Consider the following 25,370-nt stretch of genomic DNA (forward strand, 5'->3'; position numbering starts at 1 on the left):
AACATTAATCGGTTCTAACATCTTTTCTTGGTTATTTTTGTTTGGTAGATGAGTTAAAATAGCGGAAACACGATATGCGCGGAAACGCCGCGGTCGAGATAATGTAAATAAAAGAAAATAATTGGTGTCAAATTGGGTATTGTCGCTATTTACAAAACAAATTTGATAAGTTAACAAAACATGATAATGTTAATTATTTAGATTGAGTATGCGATATATAGATGCTTTACGGGTATATGTAGTTATTTGCGGTTTACTTAAATTACATTTTGAAATTCTGAAATGCCTGAGCGAATACGTGCGGTGTGTAAAATACCTTTGGCCTTCTAGGATAAGGGTTCCGGTTAAGTTGTAACCACCAACCGCTGGCCAAGACCACAAAACCACAACCCGTAGTCCGTAGTTCAATTCTAAGCTCATGCGATGAATAAGCGGTCCGATAATGATTGAATCAGAATATCAATTTAACTGCCAACTTGTTTACTTTATTTTAATTAGGCGGTTGCTTAATGACACCTTGTCTTAATCCAGTTTAATTTAAAATAAATTGAATTACAATAGAAGTGTTGTAATGTAAACCTGTAGTTGTAACAAATCTAATTGCACTTCCCTTCACTACATAGAAAGGCAAACAGAAGTGTTCATATTTATGATCATTAAATTGAAGCAGTATTAGTTGTGCAACTTTTTTGCACATAACATATTTTGTACTTCTGACATATGTCATGAAAGCACAATGTAGAGTCGATAATATAAATCTTGGATGTTGTATTTTTTAGTGCAGTAATTAACTGTACTAGTGTATGAGTTGTGTAGGAAGCGAAATAACTAAATAGAAGTTGATAAAATGACAAATGTAAAATTCTATAATAGTAACGCATCATTCTTAATTTCGCAATTTTCTTGTATGACTAAGTGTGCTTCCTTGCAATTATTGTGGTATAATTTGCGCTTACATTAATTTATTTCAAAGATGCGCATTTCCATGATATAATGTAGGTAGGTTTGCACGTCGAAAGCACAAATTTCACTCAGACCAGGATATACTTTTTGTAGAGAGGTTTCTTACTTGAAATTGTGCCGATTTCATATATATAACGATCGCATAGGGCACCAGTGATACCAGTTTAAGTAGTTTGATCATCTTAAAGCCCATTCAACAAATTTCGATAGCACATTTGAAGTGTGTTTAATTGGCACTGATGTTCGAAGTGGAACACTCGAACGACTAAAAAAGGTCAGCAAAACTAGGGGAATATCTCGGGGAATATTCATGATGCAGTGAGAAATTTCCATTATTGCGTTTTATCAATTTTATTCAACCATACAACATAAGTACGTTAACATAATGTTGATAAAGCGTAATCGTCCGATTGCAAGTAGATAAAATTTGTATTTTTGTCACGTTCAATTCTGAGATCTTTTAAGAAGGTATTATTTTGATCTGTGTCCTTTTGTACTTAAAGCATTATACAGATAACGAGCTGTTTTGTACCGCAACTGTCACTGAAAATAGTTATCTATGTGTAAATACTTAAAAGATGTGTCCAAAGTACTATCAATTATCTTAGGAGTATTACTTTTCGAAAAGGACAAGTATTTTAAGATCCATCACCTTAACCGGCCTCTTTAGTTACAGTGCAGTACCAATATTTATATGTCTTAACCAAATTTGATGACTTATTTCGTTAGGGTCATCTCTGGTCATGGTATGCAAACGCCAATATCGAACAGCAGTTGTTTGCTGACGATGACAGTCTAGTTGTTGAAACGCGTTCGATATTGATATATAATACCGTGAGTAATCGAAGTCGAGATCGAAGTATTGTCGAATGTTTTTGAGGTGCTGTCAGGAATACCATTAGTAATCGAAGTCGCGATCGAAGTATTGTCGAATATTTTGAGGTGCTGTCAGGAATGCTAGGTACTCTAATTAGCGTAACTAGCATGAGTGGAGCAGCACCTCAAAAATAATCTACAAATGCTTCGACTACGAATAGCATTCGAAGTATTCAATGAATCAATAGAAAAATTAAGCGTAATTACTCACGCGAATGTATATTTATATGTAATAATCCCGAAGACCATGACATTATTTCACAACAACATGCTTGAATAAAAAATTATCAGGTTTATTTTGATATAGGCTTCTTGATGGCGTTAAAGGTTCTTCAACGTTCGAGATCCTTAAAGACTATGCTATTAAAGTTTAAATGACGTAAAAAAGGGACGTTGGAACTTCGACTCTTAAGAGTTGTCAAGCACTGTATAAGCTTGTTTAAAACTCACGGAGACTCTTTGAGGTATTTCGTAGTCCGTTGAGATTAGTTATGAACTTATGACTCGGACTATTAAATGCATTAGAGATTTTTAAGGAGTACTTTTAAGAACAAGGTTTGCTAAAGACTTTTAGAATACTTTTGAGTTTTGGACTCCTTTCGATCCCTTGCAGTTGCACACTGTCGGCACATTTGAAAAGCTCCGATATACTTTTTTTAAGATCGTAAATATAGCTCGAAAAATGAGCTAGAAACTCTTCAGGGTTCGGATATTCGGCCATAAAATGTTGTAAAACCCACTGTGAATTCTTGGAGACATTTGACGTCTTATGGATCAAAATAACCACTACTTAAAGGTTGCTAAATTTTCTTAAAGTTTCTTGAAATCTTTTAAAGTCTTTAAAGGCTCTCATGTTCTCTTATAAAAACCCGAGTAAAAACCTATAGGCTCAATAAGGACTAAAGTTTCTTCTGGATTATTAAGTTCCTAAAGGACTCTTGAAATCACTTCGAATCTAGTAGTTTTGAGGAATCTCCAAAATTGATATTCAAATATAAGATTATGAAACTCACAATGACCCACCCTCGGCCCCCAATTCGTCTCGCTTATGCAGATGCAGTTTAACCCTACTAAATCATCTCCTGAAACTGATATCTTTTGTATGCAAAAATGCGTGTTTCAAAACTATCAGACCGGACCCACGTTCATAACGCACTTTTTTAAAAATTAAACCAAATGTGCTATTGTTTGCGTTTTGTCCGTCCGACCCATTTCTGTCGTGTTGAACTAATTTTAGGGGAATGCTCTTAGAGTCCTGAAATGTTTTGCAATAGGTGGGGGGGGGGGGGGACATGCGTTATTTCCTGAGATGCTGTTTTTGAAAGTAAAACGTGCATAACTTTTGCATGCAACAACCAATTCGTCTCAGATTTTGCACACAGTCTACAGTCCGCCTCTCTATCCCTTATCGTAATCGGGATAATCGGACACAATTCCTTATATCTCAAGAACAGATTGTCGGATCTCACTGGGACGTTTGGAAGAAATATATCCATCGGTACTGTCAGAACTGTACAAGCGAATATTTCGAAAATGCTTTGTCGGAGGAAAGTACTCTCAAAGGCAAAACGAATTGCGTGGACGAGACATATCTATTGGCGAAGTCGAAGCGAATATCTTGAAAACGAAGTGTTGCAAGAGGGTACTCATAAAAAGACACATCTACTGGTGATGTCAACATTTTTAGTGCAAACATCTGCAGAACGGTGTGTCGGAGGGGGGTATTCTCGAAGGGCGGAATCGTTTAGACCAGACATCTACTGGCGATGTAAAAACTTAAACATAAAATGATCTAAAAAATGTCCAAACGCCAATGCCACCTAGCAAAAGGTTGAGGACCCAGAACAAGGGAGGGCAATAAATAAATACTTCAACGGTTTAAAAGCTATGTATAAGGCTCTTGGGGAGTCTAGACTCTTAGATGGCCATAATGATTTAAGAGCCTTCCTCTCCAATGTTCAGCTCTTAAAGACTCTTCAAAGCTCTTAAACACTAAAATATCGTAAAAGGTTCTAAAGTATTCATGAGGCTATGGAAGCTTTTGGAGACTTTTCGAGACTGGAGGCGATTCTCAATTATCTTTAAAGACACACAATGGCTGCTTGGGAGTCTTAAAGGTTCTACAATTTTCGAAAATCTTTAAAAGTAAAACTCTTAAAATTTAAGATTTCTAGAACGTTTAAGAGATATATCTTTAAAGCCCATAAAAATCCTAAAAGATTCTCAAAATCTCTCAAGGGTACACAAATGCCCTTAGAAAGATAATTCTTAAAAAGAATGAAGAATTTAAAACATTGTAATGGGCTCTCTAAGATTTTTGGTGATCTTTTGAACTTCTTTGGAAACCTGTTGAATAAAATATAAAAGATTTTCAAGACAAATTTTTGATATACTAGCTCTGGGAGCGTGTGAAAGATTTTTAAATGCCCAAAAAAAATGGGCTAAAATCATTTTACATACCTAGCTTATCCGGAATTGACAAACCTCAACTCAGCAAGACTCGATCTAGTTTAAGTGGAAATGGCCCTTTCGTTTCTTATTACTAATCTTTTATGGCGCTTCGATGTCTATCGGGATTTCTAGAATATTAGCTATAGCATCTTCTAAATCTGCAAGAATTCCAAGAAATTATTTTCGTGGACATTTGATGCTGTTGATATGCAAGTATGCTGCACAGTGAAGGACAACGTGCCCAAACCAATTTGATAATGCGCAGTACATCCGTTCCGTTGCCCGGAAACGCTTGATTTTGTTCCACGTTATCTGAATTCTGTGTGAAAATGCAGAAGGGGTCGAATATTCCTGTGAAAGGCGAATGCTTTAGCTAGAGGACAATAATGCCGGGATTTCGTAAAATGTTTTGAAATACTCTTTTTTTACTGGTAACGTCGAGGGCTGTTAGGGTGCTATATTTTGAAAAAGAAAAATGGAAACAAATTCTCCTGGCGTTATTGCCTAAATACGAGGGGTTATTCACTACACATTATTTGGTACGAAAGATTGCCTCCTCACAAAATCTCCTCGGATTTCCTCCAAATCTCCTGTATCTCCTCGGATCTCCTCCGAATCTCCTTGGATCTCCACCAAATCACCTGGATCTCCCTCAAATTTCCTTGGATCTCCTCCAAATCTCCTCGGATCTCCTCAAATCTCCCCCGAATTTCCTCGGATCTCCTCTGGATCGCAATATACTTAATCTTCTGTATCTCATGGATTTCATTTGAATTTCCGGATTTTTTTAGATTGGTGATAATAGGTATATGTATAATGTTTAAAAAATGAGGATTTGATTTCCAATTTGTAGAAACGTAAATAACAAAACAATACTTACCACATTGCGCACGAGTATTTCAAAATAAAACGTACTAAAAAAAACAGTTATGCTTCTATTAAAAAAATGTAAAATCAAATATAATTACTGGACATTAAAAAAAACAAAATAACACTGTTTCTACTTATCGATACCTATTGAATACATTCTAATATTAACGATAGGAACAAACGAGGGAACAAAGTAAAGTTTAAGTAATTAACTTTTTTTTAAATTTTTGTATAAATTACAAATTTGTTGTCTGTCTGACCACGATAAACTCATAGGTTTTGAACCTAACATTTTTATAGGTCCGTAAAAAATTTGAATCACTTCCACGTTTTGTACGTCCTCTTGTTTAGGCCAATAAAAATGTTGAAGATTTTCTTTCAGAAATTTCACTTGCACCAACCCTTCTTTCTTTGCATTGACCACTTTCCCTATATACCACGCAGCATCGTACTTCACAGCATAGTAATGTTCATTCAAAATGTTTACGTTGACTTTACTTATCTTTTTCGGTTCTTCATCTGAAATGTCTTCTGAATCGTGAAGGCCGATATTTTCAATTTCCAATTCCGATTCTGATGAGCTGTTATCTCGGCTTCTACGTTTCCTTACTTGATTTTTAGAGTTTTTTTCATCCTCGGTTACATATTTAATACATTTTCTATTTTTGTTTAACACTATATTTTTTTTATTCGTTTGGCCTTTAAACCTATATAATCGGTCAGCACTCAATCTTGATATATTTTCATTTAGCATCCAACATACTGAAGATTTTTTTACGGTTTTAGTGGCACCATTTTTCAAAACCACTTTTAAATACGGGCCTCCTGATAGATTATTTGTATCTAGGTCCACCTTCTCTGTGTAATCCTTTAAGTCTAACGATTCGCCGAAGCATTGCTTCAATACCTCAGTGTCCTCTGCATCCACATCATCATCACCATTTTCTTGAATCGCTTCTATCAATGTATTATTGTTTGATGTATCCGTACTTTGTTCGTCACATGGCACCTCGCATTGCACAACATCATCGATTCGGTCGCCGTCCTCTTCATTACCAGCATTTGATTTTTCGTCACAATCTACATCTATTTGTACCTTGTTCAGCTCCATCATAGATGTCCATCTGTCGCAGTTTATGATTCCCATTTTCTCAGCAGTATGTATTGCGTCTTTTTGTGACTTTAATACTACAGCTTCTATATCACAATCAGTCATGGGTTCATAGTAAGTTTCAGTTGTAGTGCTGACTCTCATTCTCTTGGGAAAATTGAAATTTCCTTGAAGTTCATGCTTTGCATCTTCTAGATAGTGAATACGGTTTAACCTATGTAAAATTTCTAACATGCTGTAATTCACCACAGTAGAGTAGGTACTGGTCATGGATCTCGTAGCTCTAAATAGCTGCTCACAAGGCTGACTACTCATAAGATGGGGAAGAAACATGTTCGGTGACAAATTATTGTCACTAACAAATTTTCTGATAAGTAAAATCATGGCGTGAGCATTCAATTCAATGCACGTATAGCTATTTAATGTGATAAAATTGTCTTTCAATGTATATATATCGGATTCTTTAATCCACTGCCTCCAGATTCGTAGTATAAATACACTATACCATATCTTATACAATCTTTCATCCAATTTGATATCCTGTTGCATGTAAGCATCCAGAACGTTCTTTACAATAGTCAAATATAAGATAGTCGCTTCGCTGTTTGGAACTGCACTTTTTAATAAATCTAATACTTTTGCATCACATATTTTTAACACCGCGGTGAAATTCATTTTATCTTGAGAATTAATATCAGTTAGCACTAAACGGTGCACATCTTTTGAAAAATGTTCTATAATATATTTTAAATGATCACTGGAAACTATATAGTCTCCAAACGGCAATAATATTCCTGGTTTAATTAGTCGAGTCCTCAGTTTAGTTCCTATGTGTGTAGTATCTTGTACGCATATTACTTCAGGGTTGTTAAGTTCAGCATGAAACCACGGCCATCCATCATTGTTTTGCGCGGAAGATAACTTTGTTACATACTTCATTACCTTTAGTAATCTACTGTCCCCATCAGATGACATGCCAAGAACTTCAATTTCATTATCTTTGGCCATAGCTATTGTGGTTCTCCATCGCTGAAGCACATCACTGGAGGAGAACCTATTGTCTGTGCCATACAGACAATAACAAAATTGCGGACTTTTAGCTATAAGAGGTTGGGCCACCAACGCATAGGTGTAGTTAGCCTTACTCTCTTCCTGAAACTGTCTTTTAACTTCCTGGATTGATGTTGCCTAAACATACAAAAAAATCTTTGTGAACTTTCGAAAAAAATCTCTTATACTTACTTTAAATGCCATATTGTTTGGATATCCATTAGGATTAATAGGTAATACAAACCCCACATTTGTATCGGTTGATGCACAATACTGGATCCTGCCATTAATACGTGTTCCATCTTCACTAAGCCACACTGTTTTTGGAAAATTGCGTTTCGATAGATGTTCACTCAGCTGCTTGATTCTTGGAACACCTTCTTCGATGGAACAATTTTTGAATAGTTCACGTTGTACAGTAGATATAGAAGGCAAAGCTCCATTCAAATTTAGATATAAAGTCTCGTATAGTAATCTGCCTCCGATGATAAATAGATAATTAGAGAATTTCTTTAAGGTGAGGTTGTACTTATTGCTTTTCTTTGTATTATTGTTATTTGCTGTGGCTGTTTTGATTAGCAAATTTAACAAACCTTTGATATTCTCGTCGTCGCTACTTTCATTGGGATGGTTTTCAAAAACATTTATTTTTTTACAGTTATCCAAAAATAATCTTTTTAATTCTGCATTTTCTTGCATCACTTTCTCTACGCTATTTACATAAGGGAAAAATGTTGTTATATAGGGTTGATTTTGAGGTATTACAGATAATTTGCGTTTGATCCTGTCACTTCTTGAATTTGCAGCTCGATCTGGAATTTTTAAATTCTCCTCTGATTTGTTTTCAAATTCCACCCGAGATTTCACTGTATCATCAGACTTTGTGTTCAGTAACACATTTTGTATTACATTAACTTTTTTAGTGCACGCTTGTTGATTCGTTAGTTGATCACGAGTTTGATCGTTAGTTATTGTCGAGGTTATTGTTGACGATGGTTTGGGACGTTTGGGTTCTGATTGGAGATTAAATTCACAATCGATGTGCGAAACAACGTGACTAGTATTACTCGAATTTTTTTCGATGCCCGACACACTTAAAAAATCGATTTTGGGGTTTTCCGAGGGTTTTTCTAAATAATTGAGCATTGTCTTAAATTTTTTATTTGGACGACAATTGCCTTGGGAATTCGTTTCATTCTCGATTTCGTTTGACACTAAAGTTGATTTGTTGGCAGGGATCTTGGTGTAAAAGTGCGCTTTAAAATGCTTGTAGAAATTTCCTCTTAACCACCGCGGAGCGCAAGTACTTTTTCGCTGTTCAAAAAAAAGTTTTACTTTATTTTGACATAATATACAACAGACTGTGCCAAACAGGTCATCATTGTGCCCTATTTGAACAGTTACCTCAATATTGTCCAATCTGGTAAGATATTCACTTTTTTTGTTTAAATCTAAAGTTGCTTCCTGAATTATATCTTTGCACTTTTTTAAGAGCTCTTTTCTTAAATTATTTTTTTCTAAATGCAAATCAATAACTTCCTCTCTCACTTGAGTTTTTGGGCAATTACGTTGTCGAGAACTTAATGGATTTTGAAACTTTTGAATATTTTTTTGTTCGTTTAATTTTTTTTTAAGTGTCTCTGATGCGATTTTTAACAACTTCTTATGACCAGGTAATAGTTTAAACTTTTGTGGTACTCTTTTATACACTCCGAAATATTGCTCGTACTCGGCTTCGTCTATTAAACTGGTTAGTTCCTCCCTTCCAAACTGTTCTATTGCCTGTATATCATCGTTTGTAATGTTACTTAATGATTCAATATTGTAATAACCCGAAATTTTTAAAACATTTTTTAAATCTTGAGGTAATGCTGGTATTTCTTTCTCAAATTCGTCCGTACCTTGGTACGCACTGTTGGTTGTGTGTTCGTTATTCATATTCGAGCCCATAGTCAAGCCACAAAATGGTAGGTCAGCACGCTGAAATGAAGGACAGAAGCAATGTTTGAAAAAGGGGTAGATACATCTGTGGTAACATCCGATGTATCCTCGGATGTATCACTAGCACTTAAGACCTAATTACAGATAAAGTGTGAAATTCGAGGTGGAATTGAAATAAATCTTCATGCATTTTGTCAAAGTGCGCCGCCACTAGGAGTTTGCCCCAAATAATATTTTTGACGCACTTCGTATAAGCGCAGTGCTAATGAAAATGATATATTATTTACCTTGAAAAAATATTAAACTAAAGTCGAAGGAGAAATACGAGGTATTAACACTGCTTATTATAACCATAAATGCAAAGGTAAATAAAGAACCAATTTGCGGCTAAGATACATTGGTGCAGTGTCTACAAAAACCAAGTTTTTATTCTAAAAAAATACCCATTAATTTTCTCTCAATCTGGACAGCAAATTTCTAAGTGCAATTGAAAATGTACCTTTTGTTGTGTTTATACCTAATCTATGAATATGTAGAAAAAAAAACACTTTTTTACTTACCTTCATCGAAATCCTTATTCACAACACATTACACAACATAAATTTTGCACAAATCACATGCTTTATGCGGATGAAACTAAAAATAGAAAGCAACAAACGCATGTGCTTGCACAAAACAAAGATAAACCCCTCCTAGATGCGTTGCAAGTTGGTGAGTCAAAACTGCGAGCGAGGATCGGAAATTTCCACAACGTTGCTTACGCGACGCTTTGCAGTTCGCATTCCTCAGAATCTCCTTGAATCTCCTCGGAATCTCCTCGAATCTCCTCAAAATCTCCTCGGATTTCCTCGAATCTCCTCAGATTTCCTTGAATCTCCCCGGATCTCCTCGAATCTCCCCGGATCTCCTCGAATCTCCCTATAGATCTCCTCGAATATCCTCGGATTGCCTTAGCTCGAAACGAGAAATCTCCTCCGTGACCAACCCCTCGCCTAAATATAACTTTACGAACCTATAGCAATTTTGAAAATTGTTCCAACTTCATTTATAGATAAGTTATCTTGGAGAAACGACTTTAAATGCGTATTTCGCCCCTACAAATACCAAAAACTTCCTGACAAATGTTTGTTACTGCTTCCAGTTTTTTAATTAGCGCGGGTATCAAATTTTTCAATATTCAATAGGTATGCCTCAATACTCCCTTTGAAATGGGAACACCTTTAAATTCCATTATCTGGACGTAGGTGTCGGGACATAAGGAAATTGTCATGCTTTTACAAAGGCAGCGAATTGTGCATTACAAGAAGGCAATGTGTACTATACGGTAGGTAGTGTACGTGTACCTACTAGCACAGATTTAAGGCTGGGATTGCCTGAAAAGAGAAGTACCCATAGTAAAGGACAAAGTTTTTTTCGTTAGAATGTGCTGGTACCTAATAATGAATAGCGTAACTACAGCAGTTTTCTATACAAATATTTAAATAATTATACTCTCTTTAAGTGGGCCCCAAACAACACAGAGGGTGCTTTAAAATAAATGCAATTTGATTTGCATAACCACACGACAAGAAGATACAAAGCACAAACGCAAGGTCGTTCACGGCTCCTTACAGACTGCTAGGTTAACAAAATTATAATTAGCACTCTACAGCACATAACTTGAGGAGAATAATGAACCGCTTGTAAGGTAACTTATGAAGTAAAAATCGCGTAATTATTGGCATGGGGGACTTTCAAAATTAAGGTCGTAAAATTGGTTCACAAGTGGCGACAGGGGCTTTTTGTTTGGGAGGACCCTCAGTAAAACTCTTGATTCCTTCACTTAATGAAATTCAATGTCATTACGAAGTGTGGTGTTTGTTATACTTATAAGTTATTATAACGATCCTAGTGCCTATTCAAATAACAGGTAACGAAGACTTTGTAACTAACGAAATGTTATTACAGTAAAGACGCGTTTTGATTTTTAGGACTTGGAAAAGTTCAACCATATTTTCGTTTTTTTTATATTTTTCTCTGAAACGGTAGGGACATTTCGAATTAGAACAAGCAAAAGCTTTTATGGAGAATGGATTTTTGTCAAAAAGTATAGTAAAAGTTTTTCTTCTTGTAAAGTCAATCCGGGGACATACGGTATACCGATTTTTTTTAAATTTTTTAGCCGTTTATACCTAAATATACATTTGTTCCCAATGTCTTACATTCGAGGGATGGTGTTTTGTAAATTAGTAATTGACAGGCTGATTCGAATTCGAGGGCCACCATGGGAATCTCGGGAAATGTAAGAGATAGGTAGGTGGTAAATTTGGCAAAGTTGTGTATTTTGATGCTTAACAAAAACAGTTTTGAAACTGAAATTCTGACTACTTTCGGAGATATCCGGAAAAAACGAGATTTTGAAAATCGTTTTTGTTTTTTACTGAAGTTAATAGTTATTTACAAAGATATTTAATAATAAATGACACATTATTATGGCCACTTTTTTCCCTCTACAAGATGCTACTTTAAATTTGAAGTTTGACGTTTCGTCTCCGGTTAACTATCATCAACTTTGTTTCTTATGGAAGTAATTTTTACTTTTTGTGTGATTTGATAGAGAATTTTTTTCTGATTTCAAAAATGTACACATCAATGTTTTTAATGCTTGTAAAACATCTTTTTTGCCTTTGTCTTAAGTAACGTACGTAAGTAGTTTCTTGCGTTTTTACGAATTAACGTTATTTCTTATTAAAACTAGATGATGTTACCATCAAGGGTAACTTTGTCAAATGTAAACTACCTATCTCTTACAGTTCCCGAGATCCCCACGGTGGCCTTTGAATTTGAATCACCCTGTATAGTATAGGTCAATTATTACACATTACACTTAATAAGGGCCGGTTGCACAAACGCAGTCCCTTTACTTAAACCATTCTTAGCGATAGAACTTAACGGGGCCTTAAAAACTACAAAAAATACAGCTCCTGGGCACGATAATGTTACCTACGACATGATAGCGTATTTGCCTGAGGTGTGGAAGAAATTACTGTTATCAGCGTATAACAATATGTGGTGTGACGGTCAAGAAGTAGCATCCTTCAAAGTAGTTGTGGTGACACCTATTTTAAAGGCCAACAAGAATCCTAACGAATTCAAATCATATCGCCCTATTTCCCTGCTATCGTGTTTGTATAAAACGTTCGAACGAATGATCAAAACGAGGATCGAATGGTGGTTAGAAGGATCACCTGCGTTACCACCCAGGCAATACGGATTTCGGAGAAATAAAGGTACCATGGAAGCGTTATCTGACCTAATCACGGAAATTCAGACTAATCTATCACACCAGTATTACACGGGCGGCCTCTTTCTAGACATTAAAGATGCATACAATCACGTTGACCTAGACATACTGGAGGAAAAAATGTGTAAAATCGGGATTCCTAAGAAAGCAGCTGGGATTATATCAAACCTGTTCAGAAACAGAACCATATATCTGAAAACACCCAACAATACCCTCTTAGGACCCAGAACAATAGCGTTAGGACTGCCACAAGGTTCAACGTTAAGTCCTATCTTGTTTAATGTATATACGCACGACTTCCACGAACAATTTAGAAACAAAGTAACGGTCATACAGTATGCAGATGACATATGCCTATTAGCTGCTGACAAAGAGTTAAATGGCGTTGTTGCCAAGATGTCTACTGCGGTGAGTGAATCAAATAAGTGGTTCTTACATAACGGCTTTGAAGTGAGCAAAGAAAAGTCTTCTGTAGTGCTGTTTGCTAGACAGAGGAACATCCCTACCGGTTTCATCAGATTGGATAATGTCGAATATAATCTACGGACGTCTATCAGATATCTGGGATTGATTATCAACAACAAGTTAAAATGGAACGAACACATTAATTACCTCACAATAAAATGCGAAAAGTCATTGAACATACTCAAAGTGTTAACAAAGGTGGGATGGGGTTGTGATATTCATACAGCGCTTTTAATGTATAAAAGTTACATCAGAGCACGTCTTGATTATGGTTGCCTTTTATATGGGAACGCTCCCAAATCTCAACTAAAACGTCTAGATATAATTCAAAACAAAGCTCTAAGGACATGTACGGGAGCAATGATATCTACACCGACGCTAGCAATGCAAGTTGAAGCAAACGAGCCTCCCTTATATATCCGGAGACAGTTCCTTGCTGAGAAATACATAATCAAACTTAAAACTAACAATTTAAACCACATAATCGTCAAGATATCCAATTTGCTCGTCCTTGACCAAACTGCAGACTACTGGCGAAAAAAGCCATCTCCTCCTCTCACAGCAGCCTTACTAAAGGAAACCCCAAATAACCTTCGATCACCACCAATTCCAAATAACTTTAGTTTTCTGGACTTTATGCAAGAAATTGAGATAATATATCCTCCATTCAATGGCATAGCTCAACATGATAGACAACTGTTTAACAATATAACAAATGAATTGTCGCGAGCTACCTTGATTTTTGCCGACGGTTCAAAAACTGAGAAAGGTTGCGGCTGTGCTTTTTATGACAGCCGAAATTCATACTCGGCTAAATTTCAGCTAAGCAAGTCATGCTCCATATTTACCGTTGAAGCGTTCGCAATATTAGAAGCCCTAAAGTATTCTGTGGAAAGGAAGATCAGGCACGCGATAATATTTTCAGACTCCCTTGGAGTCCTCCAAGCAATAAAGGCGAAGACGAGCTATGACAAACTAGATCCTATATTACAAGAGATTACACTGCAGATTATTCACCTTCGAAAAATGTCGAGCACAATACAGCTATACTGGGTAAAGGGGCATGTGGGCATTCAACACAACGAGACAGCTGATGCCTTAGCAAAAGATAGCGTGGAAAATGGACGATGCATGACGAATGTTCTCTCCAAGTCTGACGTCGTACGACTAATTAAATTAAACACTGTTTATCTCCAATGGGAAAATTACTGGAAAACCGCTTACTCAATTAAAAAACACACTACTCCATCATTCATCCTAACCTTGTTAAAGAGCACTGGTACAAAAACATGCAGATTTCTAGATTCTATTATACTACCATAGCAAGGTTAAAGTTTGGGCACGGTAAATATCCGGCCCATTGGTATCCTAGACTCCCCAAACTGCGATTGCGGAGATCCCCAGGGCGACTTGAATCATCTGTTTTTTAGTTGTGTTAAGCGTGAGGCCAAAATTAGGAACCTATTAGAAAAGCTAAGCGAAAAAGGCGTAGCATTTCCCACAAATATCACGACCTTACTACATAGCTGCCGGAAACCAATCTACGATGCCATCATTGATTATGTAAGAGAAATTAAACTAAAACTGTAACTTTATGTGCGTCCATAGTATTGTAACCGTTACATTCATCTGTGTCCATATCCTTACATGTATTTGAACCTTCCGTGGCCATCCTATGTGTGGTACAAAGTCGCACTGATCGGCCCCTGTGCGTGAAATGTTAAAACCACTGTCTATCCCTAGTTTGAGGTAACTACATCGTAGGCAAAATGGGCATGACCCCGAAAAGCCTTAATAAAAAAAAAAACAAAAAAAAAAAAAACTTCGTTTAAATTAACGCAATGGATTAAGACATATGATTAGTTGAAATTTGACAAAACGTCAAATTTCAACCAATCCTAGACCGTAATCCATTGGTTAATTCCAAGCTAGGTTTAAACTGTCTTTGTGCAACCGGCCCTAAACTAATACTAATAATATGTAATAGGTACTATCATTGAATAAAGAGCTTTATTCAATGGTACTATTGAAGTTCAAAAAATTTAATTTGCAACAAGTATGGATTATAAATTACGGTATTTTAATCTGCAAAGTGCAATAAGCAAAGATAAAGAATAAGGAAGACGGTCAAACAAATCGCATTACAAATAAACACCCACACAAGGTCGCAACTTGCCAGACATCAACAACAATATACAACAGCCCTTTGTTCTAAAAATAACGTAAAATTTTGATATTTGTTATAAAGGAATGTTACCTATCCCCATTTCTATTATTTATTTCATAAAACGATAGGTAGAGGAGGTTACCTTTTGCAATGAATAGGAAAGAGAAACCAAATAAATTTCGAAGCAAGTAGTTGACAAAATAAAAATATACCAGTGAACGATCTTTTTCTTGCTGTCAGCAAATTCTTTTACAAGCAGGCTCTGTTTAACCTTGAAAGAGAATCGCTAAATGATTTAACATAGGCAACTTACATAGCCTGCTAGTTTTTTTTTGCTCGTAAATTTTTGTCTTTTGTTATCCCCATTACACAGTACTAGCTCAACGGTACTAGCCTAGTTAAAAAGTAAGAACAACTCCATCGCAAGATAAAAGCGCTTAGGTACCTATTTCATATCTTTATCGTATTTTTTACCGACTTCATGAAACTCTTGGTGGCACCCTCTGTGAGAAAGAAGCGACACTGTTGACCGCGATATTAGTCACAGCTGCGTAGTTTATTTCCATTTCTCCAGTTTACATGCCCATTTTTCAGAACTTCATTCACCACTTTTTTTATGAAAACTTTTGAGCTTCACATAAATTGCCAAAATATAGATAAGTATTCACGCTACCGATCCCATACATTCGTATTGCTTAAAATGCTCCCTAATTTTTGCAATTAATTCCTAAACTATGAACTCTTTTGACGCATGTTTTCTAGATTTTTTAAACATATATTAATGGACAAAATATCAGTTTATATTGTATGGAAACTATGCTCTGTACATCTATCTACCTAATGCATATTTTTCCGATCATATACACCCCTTGCTTATGGAATGGTGAATGAAGTTCTGAGGCAATGCACGCCCCATTGAATTACATGTGCATCACCAGTTGCCTATATTCTCTAAATCCAAACTTTAAATATACTAACTAGCATTGTATTTTCGTTTATAAATACAATGCTACTAGTGTACAGAAAGTGAAGTGAGAACACAAAATTCAGATAAAGTGACTGTATTCAAACCAGCACATTCAGGTTCAGGTCACATGTTCTTTACAACCAAAGAATAGAAGAAATTGTCTGTCAGTATATGCAGTTTCTGTACATTTACAAACGAATGTTGACCCAGTATTCAGTGTCCCGCCGGAAGTACATCGTTTTTATTTGGACGTTCTTATGTACGAAAATCTTTGTTTCGAGGTAAAGACAAAGTACATCAAAAATTGTCCCGTTAAACCTTGCGACCGAAGTTTAAAGTAGGGTGCATTATTTCTGTTACATTTCCTAATTGTTTTTTAAATAACACACAGACACGCATAAATTTCCATTAGTAGTCACGCATTCGTGCAGTTCTTAGTTATCATCATCTGCGTTATTACATGATAGGAATTTATAGCTTCAAATTACAACAAAACGCTTTGCATAATCCACTTTCATTTACATATTTCTTTCTTAGCAAGACAAGCAACACTTAATAACATTTAATCACTTGTTCCAAATTTGTGCTTCAAAATACCTGCCATCTACACGCTTTAATTTCGTTTGCCGAAAAGAAGCTTTTGTGTTCAAGAAAGAGGCACACATAGGCACAGTGGGAAAAATAATTTCGTCGACAATAATCGGCGTGACGTAGTCAGGTAGGTTTCTTTTTGGCAACGACATTAAACTCATTGTAGATCTGGATAATACGACAATGGCAACAACATCCGTAACGGATTTATCTCAACAAACGTTTCGTGCTTTCTTTACAGTCATTACAACAGGATTTATTGAAAACGTGAGATTTGAGTAAAATACACTCGGAACGCGTCAAGTTTCGGTGAAGCAAATCGTGAAAGAATGTCGCGGTTTTATTGATGTGTTTATGCTTGAGAAATGTTAATGCTGAAATTATAAGGAGTGGCTTATTTGTGGTTGCGGTTGTTGAAAGTAGTCAAATCTTGCTAAAATTTATTATTAAGCAACCCAAAAAAAAATTACATCGTCGTCGTCGGTTTATATTTCGGAGCCGCGTTAAGTAAGCGGTAGCGACGGTATTTTTTGTATAATTTTCTTCAATTATAATGTTAAAATCCAGTTGATTTAGAACACATCAAAAACTCATGAATGATGGGTAGTTATTATCTATGGGTAGTTATTATCCTCTTCTTTTACTTAATACATTCTACATTATAATATTCAATATGCAGTTTCCTCAGTTCCTAAGTTATTATCCGCTTTGGCCTCGTGTTTTTTCTTAATTTGGGAAAAATTTTGAGGCGAATGGTGTCCAAGATAATGATGCCTATCATGGGGACCTCGGAAACCATAGAAGGTACGAAGATGGCCAGATTAGAGAAAGTATGCCCATGCCAGAAAATTCGGATAACTTCCGAAGATATACCTTCCAGAGAAACCGAAATTTGCCGGTTTTGTTTTTTTTTCTGATGTTACATAAAAAAATAAGAAAAACATTTTCTCATTGACACTTTTTGAGCTCTACAAGCACAAGACACCGTTGAGAGATTTTCAATACAACATTTCGTTTCGGTGAAATTATCGTTAATTTTATTTGTTTATATGGTTCGTAAAAAAGTACATACAGTATTGAGTAACATTTTTTATTGCGAATACAACGGTATACGGCACATACAAAAAACAAAAGTTGGAAATTGTTGCTTTCTACAGGATGGTGCACCCGCACACAACGCCCTACTCGAGTGAGCATACATATCGGACAAATTTCCATCCAGTTTCCAGGAAATTTGAAAGTAACATTTATGGTATTCAACACTTAGCTGCGTTATTATATGGGAAACCCAACGCGTCTTCTATATGTATAGTCGGAAGCGGTACCAAAAAGTTCTATTCGGCACGAATGATCAATTTTTTACAACTTTAAGGGAAATTTGATCACATTATGTAGGTATGTGGTAAAACTGCTACGCATTAAAGGTTACGCTAGGAGATTGTGGCTAGTGGAATGCTGTTATCCAGAACATATATTAAACAAGCACCGACGCCTGGCTTATTTAGTCCATGTTAAAAATTATGGTATGGCACCGACTTCGGGGACTACGCCTCACTCTTTTGACAAGCTTGGTTTATTTAAGCCCTTAGCTATCGAAAATATCGCAGTCCTCCATGAGTGATCAAAAATCGTGGGGCAAATTTAAAATCGTACTTTTTTTGTCCACTGATCGTACACGGTGTTTTTTTAAGATGAGCCATACGACAATGTAAAGGCGTTGAGTTATTTAAAATTGGCCATAGGGAAATTTACATTGCATTAAATTGTACCAGTCATAGCTTCCTAGTGAATCATCTGCCACAGTACTGTAGAAATTGTTTCTAAAACAACAAATTTATTCAAATGAGATATAAACGTATAAAATTACAATCGGTGCTCGAATTGTTTTCCTCCGGCCACCAAACAATACCCGATACTAGGCACTGAATAGCTCGCATACCACTGCCACTCAGCTACTGTGCCTACTGTACAAATTGTACTACATGAACACCTTTTCGAGCGGCGGAATACATGTTGCTGCTTCGTTGATGCAGTTTGAAGGATCAGATTGAGAACTGTCAGTAAAATAACTAAGCGCACTCTTCCTCCTCAGCATCTTAACTCCATTACTTCCGTTCCCATCCCTAGCTTTACCTCCCCCCTCCCCCAGACAAAAGTTTCTGCAACCTGCAAGTACCACGTGATAGTATATATACGGGAACGCCAGAATGATGCCTCGCAAAATGAGTTATGCTCGGAGTTACGTAATTTTTTAGAATTACTTTCTTGGAACAATGTGAACAAATGTGAATAACTATCTGTTATCAAACTGATAACAGAGTAAACTTGCACGACATCTAATAATTACTTAACGAAACTGAAATTCTAAAATACTAATTTGCCCCTCGTCTTCTAAATGGTAAGAGCTTTCGGACTCAACAATTAAAGTATATTTTGCGAATATTTTGTTTACGGTAACGGCGACAGAAACACATACCTACTACAAAAATTAAATCAAATACCTTTATCTTCTATCTTCAATCCCTAGTCCTAGAACCAAAACAAATATTTTCGTCACGACACTTTTCGGATCTATCAATATATTAATCACAAATATGTTTGATCTTTGTATCTACAGGTACAATCATGCAATGTGTAAACCACGTCTAGGCAGTCCTTGTTTGGAGAAGCAAATAAAAAATAATATAAAAAAAATAAAAATATCAATACTATGTGTCACTTTATTATTAAAATAGAATGACCAATCAAAGATTATATGAAATTTGAACCGTGCTTGGGGTGTAATTATAGAAAATAAAAAATACATATTCCGATTTATTTAAACTTTTAAATAATATGTAGGTACTTTAATTAGTAAGGTCGCCAGTTTATTAAATGTATCATGTCATCAGTCATGGCAAGGCCAAGAGATAAAATCGAAGATAAAAGTGTTATCATAGCTTCCCTTTTTTAATGAGAATGGTACTCAATTTTTTATACGGTCATAATTAACTAATGAAATATGTTAATTACCCCGATATCGATTCGTAATACAACACTACTCTATTAAATTGTTGAACCACAGCCGGGTTAAATTAATTTCGTTAAATAATGGAAGTTGCTCATTTATCATAAATATCAATTATTATCGAGGAATTATCTACTTATATCTACATTAACTATATATTGATCCGATGTGCATGCTATCCCATTAAATTTAATTGCATATTCGTAATGAAGTTATGAATGCGGAAATGTGCGTAATTTAACTGTACAATATCGTTAAAAATGTATTTGCATCATTGGTTGACTTTTTAACCACATGCCCATAACATTCAAAATGCAATGATGCAGGAAAATAAGTGGGGAAATAAAAACGTCACGTCAATGAACACCAATAATCATAATTCATTGCCTATCAAAGTGCTAAATTTGCGGTTTTACGGTCATATTGGTTTTGTGATTTTTGTTCAAAGAAAAACTGTTATTATTTAAGCTCTTTGTTCTGTGCGTGTAATTACCGATTAGAAAATTACAACACGCGTGTCTACTATATTAATTTGTTGTTCTTATTTTTAGGGACCACCGCAACCGGGACAACCGTTTAAGTTTACGGTTGGAGAATCGTGTGATAGAATAAAAGAAGAGTTTAACTTTCTTCAAGCGCAGTATCATAAGTAAGTTTGATTTTATTTGTTTACACTTACAAAAATACACATCATGTTTTCGGTTACTTCGTTCTTTAGGTGACAATGTCAAATACATATGAATCATGTCTTGGTTCATCTTTTATTTTGCATTATTGTTAAGTCCACTATCAAACCCAGTGGGGTCGATTTACGCACAGCGCATTATGCTAAGGGTCTTCATTTAGAGAATTAGAGAGAATTTAGAGATTCTCCACGTTCCAAAATACGTACTTTCAAAATTAGTCGCTTTTAGAATGTGGCCGGCATTTGTTATTGAAATACCAATATACTTTATGCTATCTATTATCTAATGTGTTTTTGTTTTTCAGAAAAAAATGCATTATCAATTAGATATTTCTTTGTATGACCTATTGGTGATATCTTCATTTGTATTAGTAGGTAATAAATTATGATTTACTAGCTGTTCGCGCTTTTTTAAATTTTTAAATTATAAACTTTTGGTGTAAAATATTGGTGTCGTAGCTTAAAATTTATAATTTAGTAAAAAGAAATATAAAAAAAATTGTTTTAAAAGGAAAGTATCTAGTTAGTTATGCATTTTTCGGAAAATAAAAAAAGAACAATTATTGAGCTCGTCTAACGAGAATTGTTTTCACATCAGATCATGGTTTCCGCGTGCAGAAATGTAAAAAAAACCCACTATGCATATCGTCTGATATGAGATGGTCACCATATAATATACTTAGTTAAACCCACCACTGATTATTGTGTCATGAATATCAAATTTTAGTTTTGGAAATAATTACTTCCGATTTTATATGAAATAAACCGATACAACGAAATATGGAATGATCCTCAGTATTGCAATCACTTCACGACAATTTATTGTAATCTTACAAAATACATTTTATAGTTAACGAAAATGCATCAAATTCATGTCTTGAGCATTGAGATACTGCTCCTAGTCTTTTTCCCAACGATCTTGGTGAATAATCTAGCGAAAGTCCGAACTTGATACATGACCTAGGGAATGAAATATGTTGATTTCTATTATAATTGAGTTCGCAGTTTTTCCTGTTCCCGATTCAGTCGAAGTCCCATAACTTTTGTTCCTGTTGAACCAGCTTCCTGAAAATAAATAGCGTCCGTCCTTAATGTCCAAAGTATCCGTACACCAAATTTCAACACAATCGGCCACTTTTAAAAAGACGACAATACAACACTATAAAGGATGTGAGGATCCTTAATAAATTCAGACGTTGATCTGATAATATAGTAAATTGTTCCTGTGCCAGTTTTGTTTAATTCTCTCTATTCTTTTAAACTTGTAAATTGCATTCCTTGTCCTTTTATTTTTGTCCATCTTCAATTATTATGATATGAAAGAAACTTTCTATAACAAAATAATTAGACGCATGATAAAATATTGAACCACACTAAAAACAAGTGGTGCTTTTGATCTTACGCATCCTTGTTTTTTCAAAGAAAGTCGCTTAACACTAATAACCCTGTGATTTTGCGACCATCGTTCTTCAAAAGATAATTCTTTCAAAGCTTTAAAATTGCTTAAAATCTCATTGTTGCCATTTTCAGAATAGGCAACTGTAAATCTTTGACTGTACCATTGAATTTCTAAACTATAGAAAGTCAATGAGTATACTCAACGATGTGCATTAGCTTAGGTACATAATCTCAGCTTTTTTTTTTGTTGCAGTTTGAAACTGGAATGTGAGAAATTAGCCAGCGAAAAAATAGAAATTCAAAGGCATTACGTAATGGTAAGTAAACTACTTATGTATATTCGTTAATTCGTGTTTTTACGATCATAATAAACATTTCACGAGGCTTTGTAAGTAAAAATACTATATGTAGTTAGCGGACTTTTTAATAGAATAACAACATAATTTCTTGAGGATTGCCTATGGGAATGGGATCTTTAAATGACGTGCATTTTTCAATATTTTCATTCAACCCTTAATTTTGGAAACTCATTTTTGAGAGATCTTTCCGTGAGAAGAACTGCAAATTTTTGAAAAAAATGAGAAAATATCTAGTTTCTCTGGTTTCTTTGCCGTGGGAGTAATCTTGCAAGGAATGCAGGCACAAAGAGGTAGGACACTCGATATGATACCACAAAAGGAATATGACCACTGTTTTCAATGGTACATATAATGCTTAGCCATCGTGCCCCCTGTGAAAAGATTAAAAGCGAATTTTTTTCGATCCCTAATAGGTGAAAGATTCCGCATGAAGCACCTATAAAAACCTGTTCACAGAATTTACGATTGCAATATGAAAATTTTCTATTTTGCAATTTATAGAGACACTATTACTTGGAAAAGGTAAAAAAAGACAGATTGACCCTTAATGTACCTACCTACATACTTCATTTGAAAAATTACAAACAATTAAGTAAATTGAGTATTTTACTACCTCTGACTTTAAACTATAAATGAAAGAGCATAGGTGCAAAAACGTTGCTTTACCTATTACCTCGTTTATTACTTTTCTGTGCGTAACGTAGATGTTATTGTGCAATCAATGAAGATAAATAATTACGTGAAGATCACTGCATTTTGCATATTTAATTATAAGTTTATTTAGTTACAGACATAAAAACCAGAAATTACAGCGTAATGAAGCAATTTTATGATATTCATATAAATAATTACGCAATTATTACGGCCATGGTTTATATAGTTTATTAGAGGTGATGTAGATATAATAGTAAAAAAAACACCAACTCAATAGGAGATCCACGCATATTATGTAAATGTTATCAGATCATTTTAATCTTGTCATTAATTAAACACCGATAGAAGCTAATTTAAAAACATTTCTTTAAAGTAAAGTACATAACAATAATCGGTTCATAATAGTAGCTTGTTCTATAAATTAAACAAGCTTTTATTAATGGTTATTCTATTCGGCGTATCATTAATATTCATATAATTCAGAGAATGGTTGTATATAAATGTCCGAGATGTAATCTATAATCGTTTGAGTAAAAAATGGTACAGGTATGTAACGTAAAAGGAGAATAAAAAAATCCTTATTTATATTAATGAATTCTCGTTTCAAAAGAGAAACCGATCTAACAAGAAAAAGCGTAAGTAGACCACCTCTTGCGAATAACTGCCACTATTATAATTTTACACTTTAAATCACGTATTTTTTATATTTAAAAAAATTATTACTGGATTTTTACAATCTTTATCCTACCTGTCTACAACAGAATTGAAGGCAATAATTAGTAAATCAGGATTAGAGCTGGTCTTTTATGTTTCAGCTGAACTAGATAACCTCTTTTGTGAATTAATTTGTTTTCAGGGGAATTAATGGTCAGATAAGTTTAATGTGAGACCGTCCCTAAGTGAATATAAATTATACTATTGTTAACAACTTATGTAAAAATATGCCCCACTGCACATGTATGAATATTGAACAGTATCTTATTATATTAGATTGCCCATTTTGATTTTCCCATAAAACGAAAGAAGAGAGATATTATTATTATTATGCTCATAGGTGGTCTCCTGTCCCTTAAGACCTATTGTACCCTCCAGTTTCAGTCTCACTTCCTTAGGATCACAATGTTTAAAAAAATCTGAAATCCTCATGGAAGCATCTTGTAGCATTCCTGTTTGCATCTTCATTCCACTTGACCTGTTATATATAGCCTCGCAATAACACAGTTTCTATTCCCTCCTGCAAAATGGGTTTACTTCAATACCCATATTGTGGAGGTTGTCGTTTTATTCGACATTAACCCGTTAAGAGACCCGTTTCACGGCGCGGAGTAACTTAATGCCTTGAAGATAAGATTTTTCGATAGATTGCGTTTGTATTATGATATGGTTGTCTATTCCCAACATTTTAAGTATAGTTTGAATTATAGAGGGTGCGTTCACAAAGTAGGCGCGAAAAAAGGTATATTTTTTAAATCGAGAATTTTAAAGATAAACCGCAATTAAACCTCAAACTGCTACTAAATCATCGAATTCCGAATAAAAATGACTTTAAGAATATGTATATCGGAATATCAGGGTCGTGTTTAAAAAAAATTTTTCAAAACCCACTCGTGGGTACAACTGTAAATGATGAGTGACGGCCAAATATAGACCATAGCAGCCCCGACGTCTCTAGGTGGCCCAGGAACCGAGATCTCGATGGAATAGACAGACGACAGACAGACGAGGGAAAATCGAGCACATAAGCGTTAACTCAACTTCGTTGTGTTACGCTAAAAATGAAGTTGATGATGGTTCCACAAAGACCAAACGTCGGATTTACAAATTAACAGCTCCAACTTATTGGATTGTTGTGGAGAAGTGTTATGGGTTTTAGTGTAGAGTAAAATACTAATGCCAGAAAAAAATAGATTGTAAAATCGAAAAATTCGATTTTGTCAAAATATTTCAATAACCAAAAAATGTTCAGGAATTTTGAAACGCTATCTTGATTGCGCAACTTTTCTTCCATTTGACAAAATTTGCATCTCTTACCCTTTCTAGAATGCCCATACTGGCTCTCCTTATCTCGGACACAGCTTATGAAAGGCTCATCCAACTGCAAGATGTGGTAAAGAATATCACTTAGATTAGAGGAATATGTATTGTAGGCGTTTAGGTGCTAAATATTAGCTAATTAATATAACACAACACAAAAAAGACATACAATACACCCACGCCACGCGCCACTTCAGGGAGGAGGCATTTCCAACTAGGTTACTTGCGCTATTATGTATTGCTAACATTTAAGAGTTCCTATTGCTAACTGATGAAAATATTAGTGGAAGACTTGTATCATAATTGATGTCCCCCAGGAATTCATAACTGACTTCGCTTTTAGTATCTGTAGACTTCTATAACGCTGGCCGAGCAGTCGACCAAGGATGGAAACATACATCATTACCGGGTTACATTTATTACATAAACGTCATAAACGAATCATTGGCCCATTTTAATTACATTAAAAACTTGTGTATATAATTGAGGGATTTCGTG

At 35.1% G+C, this 25,370-nt stretch overlaps 2 protein-coding genes across 2 annotated transcripts in view; one reads left to right on the top strand and one right to left on the bottom strand.

The window, feature by feature from the left end:
- Positions 1 to 25,370, top strand: part of LOC116167571 (transducin-like enhancer protein 4) — a 91,102-nt gene that overhangs the window by 17,779 nt on the left and 47,953 nt on the right. Inside the window, exons 2-3 of the mRNA XM_031482961.1 lie at positions 20,294 to 20,391; positions 22,079 to 22,142. Of these exons, the coding sequence (XP_031338821.1) occupies positions 20,294 to 20,391; positions 22,079 to 22,142 (162 nt within the window). The remainder of the gene's footprint in view (positions 1 to 20,293; positions 20,392 to 22,078; positions 22,143 to 25,370) is intronic.
- On the bottom strand, positions 5,229 to 10,232 carry LOC116167570. The gene is made up of 2 exons (XM_031482960.1): positions 7,514 to 10,232; positions 5,229 to 7,459 (listed from the first exon to the last, which is right to left on the bottom strand). Exons 1-2 carry the CDS (start codon positions 9,269 to 9,271, stop codon positions 5,369 to 5,371), a joined length of 3,849 nt encoding a protein of 1,282 aa, XP_031338820.1. The 5' UTR covers positions 9,272 to 10,232; the 3' UTR covers positions 5,229 to 5,368.

The sequence above is a fragment of the Photinus pyralis genome, unplaced genomic scaffold (assembly GCF_008802855.1).
Source record: "Photinus pyralis isolate 1611_PpyrPB1 unplaced genomic scaffold, Ppyr1.3 Ppyr1.4_LG4, whole genome shotgun sequence".
Taxonomy (NCBI): Eukaryota; Metazoa; Arthropoda; class Insecta; order Coleoptera; family Lampyridae; genus Photinus; species Photinus pyralis.

Bases quoted from the DNA above. Each gene is read 5' to 3' on its own strand.
- LOC116167570 (XM_031482960.1), bottom strand. From the start codon at position 9,271: ATGGGCTCGAATATGAATAACGAACACACAACCAACAGTGCGTACCAA. The intron at 7,460-7,513 runs GTAAGTATAAGA...TTGTATGTTTAG, and splicing joins CAAACAATATGGCATTTAAA to GCAACATCAATCCAGGAAGT.